At 41.8% G+C, this 13,676-nt stretch overlaps 1 protein-coding gene across 1 annotated transcript in view; it reads right to left on the bottom strand.

Annotated features, from left to right (window-relative positions):
- LOC138193075 (adenylate cyclase type 6-like) overlaps positions 1 to 11,027 on the bottom strand; it is a 34,019-nt gene extending 22,992 nt beyond the window's left edge. Inside the window, exons 1-3 of the mRNA XM_069140878.1 lie at positions 10,786 to 11,027; positions 8,493 to 8,687; positions 7,461 to 8,355 (exon numbers count right to left, since the gene is read on the bottom strand). Of these exons, the coding sequence (XP_068996979.1) occupies positions 7,461 to 8,354 (894 nt within the window). The 5' untranslated portion in view covers position 8,355; positions 8,493 to 8,687; positions 10,786 to 11,027. The remainder of the gene's footprint in view (positions 1 to 7,460; positions 8,356 to 8,492; positions 8,688 to 10,785) is intronic.
- Positions 11,028 to 13,676: the final 2,649 nt, after the last annotated feature.

Raw genomic sequence — 13,676 nt, 5'->3', positions numbered from 1 at the left:
TATCATTGGCTGTATTTAAAGAGCAATGTTTCGCCTATCGCTAATCCTAATTTCTCCCACCCGTGTTGATGGAAGCTATCCGGGTTTATATCATTGCCTGTGGTTGTAATACAATAAGTGGATGAGTCACAAGCTCGCTCCCTCTCAGCGAAGAGGTGGGGTTGGGAGTACAGGGGGGAGCTATTATTTTAGCCACTGCCTTGTTTGGGACCCAAAGTACCTGACGGTGTGTTCTCACCATCTGATAGCAGCCAAGTGAGCTGCTCCGATCCATGCAGACAGACACAGATCGCGCATTCCACTTCTGCATGCATTTGACTATACATAACATGTGTATACAAGTACAATATAAGCAGGGCTGGCTATCAAGCTTCAATACTTAAGAGTGCTGACCAAAATATGTCATGACATGTACTACATGTTGGCTTAAAATGCATGAGCAGATTCTTAGATCTTGTTTACTTGTTCTTTGATCACAAATTTCTTGATTTATCGTTTTGAATCTTATGTTAATTGATTTGATTCACTCTTTGCTCTATTTGATTTAAGTATTACTGCTGACACTTTAAGAGATCAAACAGTCTGTTTTGTTGTTGGTCCTAAAATAATGATATTAAAAAGTATAATTTTAGTTTCAGAACTAAAATTCAGGCTCTAACTGGCTCTCCCATCTGAAATAAATCCAAACAGCAAGTCCCTGTGACCATAGATTGGTATTACCAGAGCAAACTTCACTGTAACTATATTGGTCTGACTGGGCTCTACTGGAGATTGTTTCCAGTTGCATCCTGATGGAAATAGGCCTCAGGTTCATTTTGATATTAATGGAGCAGCCTTTAACCGATTGCCATTGACCACCATATCACATATATTGTGCGCCGAAACTCACCAAGCTGTGAACAGTGAATAGTTTTAGGTGTTATTCTTGCTTCGGCTTCAACTCCTTAACATTTGCTTGCATTGCTACAACAGTTTGTATTGGTTCAGGTGCTACCACTACCGTCATGGTTTCAACTTCAACTTGAAACAAACGCTGGACTTCACCATCATCACACTTAGCCACCCTCACTGGTTGTCGACTGGTCCGCCCTTCAGATTGGCTGAACGAATATGCAAACAGAGTTTCCAGACTATAATCACAGCTGCTGAGGTTGTGAGCAGCAGGTGGGCGGAGCCAGGCTGCTGTGACCTCTGACACAGTTCAAAGAATATTAAGATATATCTTGTACATTGTTTGTGATGAGACAGATACAATTAATGTCTTGATTCAGTTTTAGTATCACTTAGAGCAAGAGAGCATGGGGTATTTCCTTACAGCTCATGTGAGTGTCAGACACAGCTCTTGTCAAACTTTCCAGGCAAGCATCATAAATCACTGCATAAAGGTTAAGGTAGCTTGTGTATCTGCTTTCAGGTTTTTCCTACATAACACCAATGTTCTGGCCAAAATGCATCTCGCATGCCTCAGTCATGCTTGTGACATTTCATTGATTGGCATCTTTTTCACCAGTGTTAAGCTGAGGGATCAGTATGTTTCCACTAGTCCCACATTCGTTGACCCCATAACAATCTGCCAAAGGAACAGGTTTTTCCTCTAATGCCGCATCACAATAACCAAAGCACAGACTACATGTGCCATTGAGACTTTTCTCTGTTTTTGTTGAGCCTGTCAATTCCACCTCTTTGGAGCAGTATTTGGTTACCCAAATTTATCCTACTGCACGCAAAAGTAGAACCTCTATAGTTCCTTGTTAATCCATGTATGACATCATGATATACACTGGGTGGTTATAAATTCTTAGAACCAAACAATGGTGTGGTAAGTCACATAATCCCCCTTAAGACATAAAGGTATATGGATGCACAGCTGGTCATGCTTAATGTATGGAAATACATGTACCAAAGCAAAGATTCTCTGCACGGCTCCAGATGCCAATCGTGAATGTTAGCTGTTGCTTTATCTACCCACAAGAGAGGGTGACATTACAAAAACACTTGGGACAGGTGGTCTCTGTGATGTGTGTGTGTGTGTGTGTGTGTGTGTGTGTGTGTGTGTGTGTGTGTGTGTGTGTGTGTGTGTGTGTGTGTGTGTGTGTGTGTGTGATTGTAACTGCCTGACTTCCAGCAGCAATCCAAGTGCTTGGTGCCATGAGCTAAAATCATAACTCAGGTGACTGGAAAACAGCAGACCAGTGAGAGAGGGTGTTATCAACTTATGATGCAGTTAAATTCTTTTGTAAAAACTTTAAAATCACACTTCTATGCCAGCATAATGACGAGAAGAGGTGATGGAAGTCAGATACAGTCAATTATTGCATGCATGCACCAAAACCTACACACAAGAAAACAATGAAGCTCCTGGAATGTAAGATGCTCAGTGCCTCTGGCTCTGTTTGTTGTGTTCATGTGCTCAAGTGCAGATCTGACAGCAGGATGTTCAGGGTTCAGTAGACGAGCAGAGATGTCAGAAAACCAAACATGACAACAAATACTGACATCTTGAAAATTATAATTGGAATTGGATGGCTTCTTCTAATCTAAAGACCGCTGGTCATGAGCCAGCTGTCAAGATTTGGGAATAAAAAAGCTTTCACAACAAGGTCATCTGTCACAGCCGCCTTTTCATACCAAACGCAATTATTGGGATGAAGCATGCAAAATCTTAGGAAAAGGAAATATTAAATTGTCCTTTCTGTGGCCAAGTTAGCACACTGGAGGGCTTTCAGCCAATCGAGTATCCATAGAGTTTCCAGCAACTTAGGTTGAACTCAGTTTGCCATCAGGATGTGCCATCTGGTTTACAGTAAGTGAAAGGAAAAAAACAAATGGTTAGAAACAGTAAAAGTGAAGACTAATGAAGTTGTGTGAACTGTTTCAAAGTGGTGAAACAAGCTGTATTAGGATGAGAACATTCTCATCACTCAGGACGAACATTATTACTGTACATATACAGTGTCGACTGCAAGTTCAGCTGAGAGTTTTAATATTAATTGACACCACAATTGTGACTTAAACTAATTTTAGGAGGATAACGGAGAACAAATTGGATGTTTTGAGGAGAGAAGGCTTGTTTTTTCTGGTTTAAAAACTGGGAGAAAAATAACAATGACAAGCCAGTGAATGATGATAAACCCTGAACTGATGAAGCCCCAGCCCGTGCCTTTTGAGCCACCACAAACCATAAACTACAAAGTCAATATATTGCTGCAAAATACCCAACAAATTTCTCCCTTAAAATCTTGACTGCAGGCACCACCTGTAAGAATGATTGAGTCCCCTATGAACCCTGCACATGTGGGATAGTGGACGCACTTAAAGTGAACAGGGGCAGTGTAACTTGCTTCTTCCTGAGTGCAGTTACACCTTCATCTCTGTATTAGTCTGAGAAGGCCCTTCAGAGCAGCGCAGAGCGGTGAAGCATGGAGATCTATGGAAGCTATCCCCATGAATAGGGTGAACTCAATCTCAGCCGGTTGTGAAATAAAGCCACTCCATCTGAGAGGGATTTGGTGAGAATGGAATTATGACTCAGAGAAAAAGAGTGGAGGGAGAAAAAAAAAAGATAGAGGAGACTGGCAGCTCTTTTACAGCTGAGTGAGTCAGCCTCGCATTATTTCATGCTCTCCGTCCGTGGTTGTCCCCTTGTCACCACTGTAACCTCGACAGACCCCCACCTCCCCTGCTTCATCGTGGAGGTCCCTCACAAAGAGCGCTTTTGTCCTTGCTGTCATCAGTTTCACATCTTCTCAGCTCTGATCTTGCATGAATATCTCCGCAGGGAAAATACGAATAAGGGAAAAGGCCGGGACACACAGAGGGCTGAAAGATGATGAGGTCCCAGAAGAAGAGCGACGCCAGGAGTCATGGAGTTTGTGCAGGCTTACATGTCCGATACAGACAGTGTGACAGCCTCAGTATTCATACAACTGAGTTGCTTGAAACCGCACTGAGAGGCACCTGTTGAGGCTGAGAGGTGACTAAACCATGCATTGTGCTCTTCTTTTTTTGAGGCTAAAAACAAAGAAATCATCCTGAAATTCATCTTAATTTGAAAAGATTTATGTACTGATGAGCGGGATATGGTTCATTACAACAAAAGTCTTAAACAACCCTAAGCCAACCAGATGTCATTTCCTCAATCTCGACTAAAAGTCTGTGAGCCCCAAAGAGCGCGAGAGAGTCACGCTCAAGCAGAACAGTGTGATGTCCACGTCCCATCATTGATTGTTCAGACAACTGGAACATACTGTGTTGAGGGTCCAAGCCCTCAGGCAGGGCAGTAGTCCATCATCAGAAGACCAATGCAACCAGCCAAGGCCAGAGCACATAGTGCTTTTTCCAGACTGTGACTGTAGTCACGTTGTCTAGTCTGGGGCATTTAATACACAAGCTCACTGGACCAGTAGAGTTATGTCAATATTGCCTTATTCCTAGTGGCACCACATTCATCTGGTTGCCTAACAGCAAGGGCTGGTTGAGAAAACCAATAACATATCAGAGGGTTCAGTCCTCATGTGTTTTCAGAGTTATCTCGTTCAAGTATTTGTTGCCTTTATTAACTAATAACAGCCAGTAGGCCATCATGCAGACATTAAAATCCCCTCTGACACATGTACAAATTACATTTTTTTTTATTATTATTATTATTATTTCTCTGCACTGCTCTTAATGTCAGGGTAAGCTATTGCACTAATTAAACGGCAGGAGAATTGTGGGGGTACGCACATACAATAGACCCAATAAGCTGAATGTCAAATTTAGTTTTCAGAGTTGGAAAAGTGAAGGCATTACTACTAATGGAGCGACGCTTGCGAGCTAGTTCAGGCAGTCAACTCAAACTGCTACGCTCTACACCACCTGACATGCCACATACCCAATAATCATCTGACATGTACGCCCTCCAAATTTGGCGGTCAACAACACTGCTGCCTGCGTCAGTTCTGCTGGCTGTTTGCTCAGCCCCACCACCACCCCAGCATCCACCTGCAGGCTACGGTGGGGTTAAGATATTTGCTCATCACTCCCCAAATATATCTGTGTAATGCCATCGACGGGGAGTGATGAATCCGGCAAACTCAAACTATGTTCTGCTGTTGAAATAAACATTTCAAACATGGGTTGTCTGACTACCAATGGCTTTGATCCAATTCAGCGTAAAATAAGCTAGTATAAACCATTTTAGTACCATCAGTTAGAAAACTACAATTTAAAGGTTTGGTGATGAACTATTGTCTATAATCTAATAATAGATCAACAACAAAAATTTCAAAAGTAAATTTAACAAAATAAATTTGCTTGTTTCAGTTTCAAGATTTTTATTTTTCTTCCATATCATGGAAAATTCAACAGATTGCTGTTTTGGACTGTTTTTTTGGACAAAAAAAAACAGTTATGATCTGCATTTTGTACTATTTTTGACATACACTTATCCCAATCAATTAATCATAAAGAAGCTTGACAGTTTAATTGTTGATAGTAAATAATTGTTAGTCGTAGACCTGTCAAGGAAATTCATTGCTTCTGTTTTGGCGGTTTATATTTGGATTTTGAAACCTTAAGTACGATTTAGGAATACGGTCTGCTTCAGTGTACATCTAATTACTACAAAAACACTGTACATTATGAGAAAATCAATGAATGACTGGTAGCACGTGCAAAAAGAATAAACACACAAAAGTAATGAAGAAATATTTCCACTGTGCTAGAAGCTGACGCATTATAAATGTCAAATTCTGCTCTCTTCTTCCCAATATGAAGAAGTAATCATCTTGTTTTCCATAAAACTCATTGCACAATCCAAGGATCCCCCCCACCCCAATTCATTTTACTACAATAGCCTCCTTGTTTTAAGGGAATTGCGGCCTGACTGGCACCATGCTACATTATCATGATATTCCTCCACAATGCTGCTAAATGGGCTCATTCAACCCTGATGACCTTCTACAAACCCCAAAAGAGTTGCCAATAGTTGCCCTGCAGCACAAAACATAGGCTCATTAAAAATCTCATTTGAAAAGCTGCGGAGATCTACAGCACCATCTACTTTTAGTACAGCACCTTTGACATGGAAAAGTGGTTGAGGAGTATGTACAATGTTTGTCCTATATTGATGGGAAGAGAAAGTAGGGCGTTTCCACTGGTGAATACAGTAACAACATTGTACTCAATTGTATGGTGATAATAATGGGCCTCGACTAGCACGAGTCTGACATATTTTGCCTTGTTTACTCATAAATGTTCCCTTAAACTTTCACAGATGGGTGAATATTTACCACCAAATGAGAAACTCAAAATGAATATCAGGAAAAAAATGTAAAACATTTTATATTTTCAGGGTTTTGGTTTTTAAATATGAATATGACTGTCGCTACAAAAAAAGTAACACTGACATGCCCATATGCACAGTACCAAAGTTACTGGTCAGGGTTACTCCTGTTTCTGCTGGCTGTGAAGAGATCCTTTCCTAACATGACTTCATTGAGATGGAGAACCAAATCCACAGTTGTAATTTTGTTCAATTATGCATTGTGAAGACAACTGATATGAGGCTTCAGCACAGACTCTCACAATGAAGTGGCTTCTTCTAAAGTTACCGTCTTTTTAGGGTGAATTGTGGAACTACAAAGGCCATAACACTGGAAGATACCCACTTGATTCGTTAACCTCGGGTTTGGATGCCTAAACTTTAGGAGGATTTTTTCTTGTACAGTAAAACTGTAGATTTTGTTTACCATCACAAGACTTTAAGAAGCGACCGGTATAGGCAGGCAGAACATTTACAGCAACTTTTGCTGCACATATGGGTATGCGAGTATTGTACTAAGATGGACTTAAAAATGTGAAGAGTAAAGTGCTTAAAGTATTAGTAAAAGGGGCTTTCAGCTCCATTATTTGCCTAATCTCAGAAATGTTGCCAACCATTTATACTGAGGTAACCTAATGCTTCATGACAATATTGAACTTTTCTGCATAAATACAATAGAGTACTTCAATTTGTTAGTTATCTAATGGACAAAAACATTAATCTTCATGTTTTATTTTATCTTCATATGTTACTTTACCTGCAAACACACTATTTTCACTATCTCAGTATCCATCAACATTTCTTTGAGCTAAAGGTGACACACTCAGATTTGTTTTGTTCAATGAACAGTCAAGCGATTCAGTTTTGCAATTATATGAAAAAAGAAATATAGTTGAAGCTCATACCTGCAAATGTTTGTTTAAAAAGTGACTCAAATTTGTAATCACTAAAGAAAATAGGAGTTGATTACTTTTTTGTCAAATGATTTTTTTTTTTTCACCTATAGTCTCCATGAATTTTTAAATCAAAATACAAAATCAAATATTTTGTGATAGGGGAATATCTATATGGCCCACTCAATACAAACAAACAAATGTAATGTGTCTCCATTTGCAGAACTGATTTCTTGTTCTCTATTCTTCCGGCTGTCACGTACCTGTTTGGAAATGAACTTGTCCTCTTGGTTGAGCAGCCAGGCAGTGACTATGTGTATGGTGGACAGCACAGCTCCACTGAGCACAGCAGCTCTCATCCTGACGGGCAGCAGGGTGTAGATAATGTAGATGAAGAAGACCGTCCACCAGATGCCCTCTGAAGCACTGCGCGGGTACACCCTCAGTACCCCAAAAACTTGCACTACAATCAGCACCACGATCACCAGGTAACTCACAATCCACATGTAATCTTGGTGGAAGCCATTGCGATTGCACACCACCATCATTGCCAGGAAGAGAGCCATGGCCACAGAGAGTACCGAGATGTAGGCCACATTGACGGATGTGTGGATGCAGTGGAAGGCAAGCATGACCCCACACACCACCACCAGCACTCCCATGAGCATGGTCAGAGAGCTCTGGTTGAGTCTGAAGAAGTAGCGCTGGTACAGACGCTCCAGCTTGTTGGACTGAAACTTCTTGGATTGGAAAACCCACGCAACCCGCATCCAGCAGTCTGCAGCCGTCATCGTCTTGCAGCTGCTCTCTGCTAAATCCCCAAAGTCTTCCCCTTTTCTGCCCTTCAGCTCACCGTCTTCAAAGCCCAGGTCCACAGCCTTTAGACCCAGATCCCCACCACCAACCATCCTTTTCCCATAGTGGTCCTCCTGCCAGCCGCAACGCAGGCCAAAGCTGCCCCCACTAGTACCTGCTCCGCAGTGGTAATGCTGAGAGGCCGCATTAGGGGTCTCTAAGTCCTCCGGGTCCCTGAGGCAGCTCATGTAACGTGGGTTGCATAGTGACGAGCTGTCCTTCCTCTTTTTGCCATTGCGCTCTCCCCACGCTGTCTTTCGTTCGTCCACTCTGCCTACGAAGAGGCCTCTGGCCCACGACATCCTAGCCAAAGTATAGGGATGTAAACAGAACATATGAATGGAAATGCTCCACATAAAATAATGCTGAACATTTGAATCTGAGCATCCTGGATGCAAAATGACAGATGGAGAGATGTAGAAAGTGAATGATCCTCTTACCTGTGTGGGCTTTATTCTGTGTAGCAACTCTGCGCTCTTCAGCCAGGCCACTAGTTTATCCCAGCGGGCACACACCATGAGCTCGGACTGGCCAGAGGCATCAGAGGTGTGTCTGTTTGAGCCGTCCTTCTTTTGTAGTAACAGTCAGTGTCAAACCTATACACCACCGAGTGCCCCTTCACACCACCTGTTGTCCTGAGAAAAGAAGCACACACAAAAAAAACGTGTTGTTGATAAAAAAAAAAATACAAACGATAAATCACCTTAGGAAATATCACCTGGGGGTCAGGATCATTATGGATATGTAAACATCAGAGATAACCTGTATTTGTTGTATTACTTCTGCTATTGAGGTTCTTTGTTGTCGCGTTCATGTCTTTATATATGATTCCATGGCAGAAAGTTTGACAATCCTCAGCTGAAACAAGATAATATGTCTAGTAAATGGCTTGTCCCTCCCTCTCTCCCTCATCATCATCTGCCCCTGCAGGCCTGGGACAGCATTTCTGTGGAAATTATTTTCTGTTTTGTTTGCAAAACACTTGATTGTAATGGCGTAATCCACTTCAGTTATTGCCCCATGCAGCAGGTACCATTGGTGAATTTTGTCATCAAACCATAACGATAAATTCAGTCCCAATTCAACAAACTCTCTACTGACTTTTGGGTTTTTGAATAATTACCATTGAGGGGCTTTTGGACAACTCTTGTTGGTGGATAGCACTCTGCTGCGCTCTATCACTGCAATCTGCCCCTGACTTCTTGAATAGGCAGGGATGGGTGTGCTCTATTTGACAACAAAGGCCTACTGAGTGGGCACCATCAGAGATCAAGAGCTCTCCAGTCCAGATTAAATTGTCCATGCTTCCCCCATTAGCTTTGATGACTCACTATGGCTGGCTTCTGGCAGCACATGTCAAGGACACTGCTAACCTCTAAACTTAATAAGCAAATCTCTGCTAGGCTGACTGAGCTGAGACTAATGGTGGGAAGAGCCCACATGAACTGCACACATGGACATGTTTATCATCAACAGCAGTTTGTAATATGAGTTGCTCAACCGCCACACAAAACAATCTAATGGAAGCAGTAGCTTCAAATACACAGCAGGGTTCAAAGATTGTCTTTCAAATACATACGTCATAAAAAAAAAAAAAAAAAAAAAACTTCTTCAAAAGCTATAATACAATTAAACTCTCTTAATAATCTAAACACAATAATTACAAACTAGTACAATAATCAGCATGTTGTTTCATATTAAGTGCATCAGTTTGGCACATGACTTTCTCTGGCATAATGCAAGTGGCCAGTTCACCTTCTTCTTCCGGCATGGATAACAGGTCAGGCTCTTATGCAACACAAGCATGCATCTGCCATACATCATAAATTGAATCTGTACCACACACGGGCTGATCAAAGTCAGCCATCCTGCATAGAAATTAAGAGGGTGATGCTTTCACTTTATAATTCATTATTATTTTTTTCCACGCATGACTCTGACCAGGCTGCAGTCCTGCTGTCATCACTGCTAACACGAACCTCTGATATTAAAAATCATGTTTCGCAATTACGCGTGTAGGCCCTGGCTGTCTGGTTGCGGGCAGTCTGCCGAAGCGCATTATATAACAAGACGCTCACAGTAGCCTACAGGGGAAGTCGACAGCTCTCCGTGTTCAAATGAAGCCTCTTTTGAACGACCACAATTCACATGGACACGGGGTAGGAGCGGGATAGCCTGGACTCGGTCTGTGGACTGCAGAAGAAAGTGCAGCTCGACACACACATCACCGCCTTTTACCAACTTATCAGGAGTAAAATATTCCGTCGGGTAACTTCATTGCTGACTGTAGACCCCCCCCCCCCCCCCCCCCAACATGGCAGGGATGTGCAGTCCAGCTCACAGGACTACTGATAAAGGGGGTCCACTACTGGGCCTGTCCAACGCAACATGACCGTCATTATGTTTGGACACCAGACAGGTCACAGTGAACGCGGAGAGTCGCTGTAGGTCTGTCACACAGCTGATTGACCGTGGCTTCGCGCTAAGCAAAGTGCACATGAATCGCCTGCATAAGGACCAATGTTTGTACAGTCCTGCAGGACAGTTCAGGCAGCTCAACACCGCCGCAATCATCACAGCACAACAATGTACTACAAGTCAGCTGTTGGGCATTTTTTTTCCCCCCGACTATGACAGCCTTTTTCAATTTAGGCGACCTGCAACAAATTATGGTTTTGCAGAGCAGTTACCCAACACAGCCGCGCCAAAGCTCCTCAGAGCCAGTGTACTTACCATTGGATATCCAATAGGAGTAAGAGTAACACTGCAGTGGGACTCTAGTTTAGCCTTGTCCTCTGTCTTCACGCAGCCGCCGCGACACGCTTCAGAAGCGGATCTGTCCGCCTGGACAGGGTTTTGGGAAGCGGGGAGAAACTGCGATCCTGGCCGGACAACCTTCGCTCTTCCCAGCCAGAGCTACAGTACTACATTCCCAACGCCTCTCTCTCTCTCTCTCTCTCTTTCTCTCTCTCTTACACACACACACACACACACACACACACACACACACACACACACGCGCGCGCGCATTCCCACTCGTGAGCACAGGAGTCCCCCTAGAGGTGGCACGAGCCTGCCTCTGCCTGTGGTGTGATTTCTACACCTCTGCTGCCATGCTGTCCATTATCTAACTACTTCTTTCTCACTTTTACATCAGCCCGCAGTGTCGCACAATATGCAGCTCGGAAGCAGGCATGTGGCAGAGAACAAAATGAAACTGAGACAGTAATGTCAAGCATCGTATTGCAGATAGTATTATCAGAGCACCACCTAGTGGCGAGATCTCGTACAATCACCCCCAAAGGTCTCCCACAGAAGACACTGAAAATCTTCCACATTGTTTTACAGCAAGTGTTCATACTCATTAAGACGTGGCTGTTTTTAACAGTAACACAGTGAAGGAGAATAGAATCCGGTTCAGTGGCTGTACAGCCAGTCAGTTAGCAGGCAATCACATGATTAAGTTTAATCTGTAAACCAGTGAGGCAACTCTGGTGTTGACACAGAAGAATCTGTTGACTTTTCACCCTTTAAAACAACTACACACCCTAACAGATCCCATCAGGAACATTAAACAGCACGCTATAGTAAGTTATGTCATGCAAAAAAACACCTCATATTATTGTAAGTATAGTTTTTTGATTGGCTTGTAGAACCACTTTTCTATTACTGTGTACTTTACTGTGTAATTTCTGTGAATGATAATACAAGATCCATGTATTGATCCCACAGCAGCAGAGTCAGAGGAACTCATGAATTGACAAGTTACTTCTAAAAAAAATTAATAAAAAGAAAGGATTTTATTAAATACAAAAATGCTATGTTAGGGAGTGAAATTTGGTGGTGGGCAAAGAAAAAACATTTATCTGAAGACAGTAGTGTTAGCAGCATAGAATACAGTTTCACAGTGTTTTATATAGTTACAGTTAGTAGAAGTTAAATAGCCTAATCATGATTTACATTAGCTTTGTACTCACAAGTATGCATACAATTATGTTAGTATACAGTGCTGTATATGTATCCATATACAGTATGCAAAAAGATTCAGTCCTTGTATTAGTCAGATTCTTTTTGTTATTTAGATATTTTATGTCCACCTCTTTTGACAGATCTTTGGAGAGATGTCTGCCATTCTTCACTCATGATTCATTTTAGTTGCTCTTTGCTTGAGGGTTTTACCTTCCAGTTTAAGATACTGCAAAGCTGTTCTATGAAAACTCTAGTATTGGAGCATTTTTAACCACATCATAGTTTTCACTTTTTCTCCATTAAATCTTCTCGTGTTGCTGCGGTGTGTTTGGATGATTGTCAAATTTGAAACTCTCTGGTGGAGCCTCTTGACTCTGGGACTTCATTCAGTAAACAAACTTGTGCATTAGTGCCATTTATAAATGTCGTCTGAACGACACCTTCTGCTCTTATGTGGCTCCATATCAGCCCACTCCCACCTCTGAGTTTCAAGGTCGACACCGTGCAGTCACTGTTGTAGTCCTGGCCGGGTCCACGTCAAACACACTGGACCCCCTCTGATCCAAGCAAATTTAATTTAGTTTCATGTGACCAAATTTGCTGCCAACATTCATTATTTTCATATTCTCCATTATTCATCATCTTTCACGGTCTTTGGCACACTTTGTGGTTTTGTGCTGTTTTGTGACCAAATGTTTCCTTCTTGGACATCGTCTGTAGAGGTTTGCTTCACGCAATGTCCTTCACACTGTCTGAGCAGTCCCTGCAACACCACGTTCCACAAATCATCCTTGTGCCAAGTCAGAACATGTACCATCTGCTTTTCAATGCAAATGCATAAATAGCAGCCATCTGTTATTGTATGGCTCTTCTACTATCGCCTAACCACTGCTGCCGCTGTTTTTCAGCCTGTGTTCAGATGCTCCTGTACCCACATTAAGAAAGTTGTGGTGTTTGCAGATTTTTTTTTTAGCCTCATGTAAATGTGGTAAATTTGGTTTACCTTAGTTGAATTGATTCTTTTGATGTCATCTATCTGACCATGTTTGTTTTTAATTATACATTCAATTCAGTTTTATTTTTGAGTGCAAAATCAGCTTGGTCCCGATACCCTTTAAAAGCACAAAAAAAGAGAAAACAACCACATTGATATATTAATGTCCAGACAAACTAGAACAGAAATGTGCAAACAAACATGAAAAAGTGTCATCCAAGGTCCTTTCAGCATTTGTCTAAGTATAAGCGTCATCAATCAAAAAACAGTCAAAGACCCTTCACATCAACTTCAAACTGATATTAATTATTGTAAGATAATACAATTTTTAATCAGTTTTTGTGACGTTTCACAGGAGTGTACACTATGAATGCACATTAATATTGGCATGCTTGTCAGTTTGCCCAGCAGAGGGTGCCGTTGGTCATCGACTGTCTCACACATATCTTGTGTAGGAAGACCTATTACTGTAAATTATTTCTCTGCAGTGAAATTAAAAGGCTTGAGGAAACAGAAGATATAAAAAACAAAACATACAAATAATAGTGTGTGTGTCTGTGTGTGTGTCCAAGTGAGAGAGAGTTTGTTACTTGGTGTGAAAATCCAAGAGTTGATAGTCCTTTTGCGCAAAAGGTCTTTGCTGCTGTCTTACCACCATTAT

Source organism: Embiotoca jacksoni, unplaced genomic scaffold (assembly GCF_022577435.1).
Source record: "Embiotoca jacksoni isolate LCO1_2020_lvr unplaced genomic scaffold, fEmbJac1.0.p SCAF_9, whole genome shotgun sequence".
Classification (NCBI taxonomy): Eukaryota; Metazoa; Chordata; class Actinopteri; family Embiotocidae; genus Embiotoca; species Embiotoca jacksoni.
The sequence above is the reverse complement of the archived record's forward strand: the minus strand, read 5'-3'. Positions and strand labels throughout refer to the sequence as shown.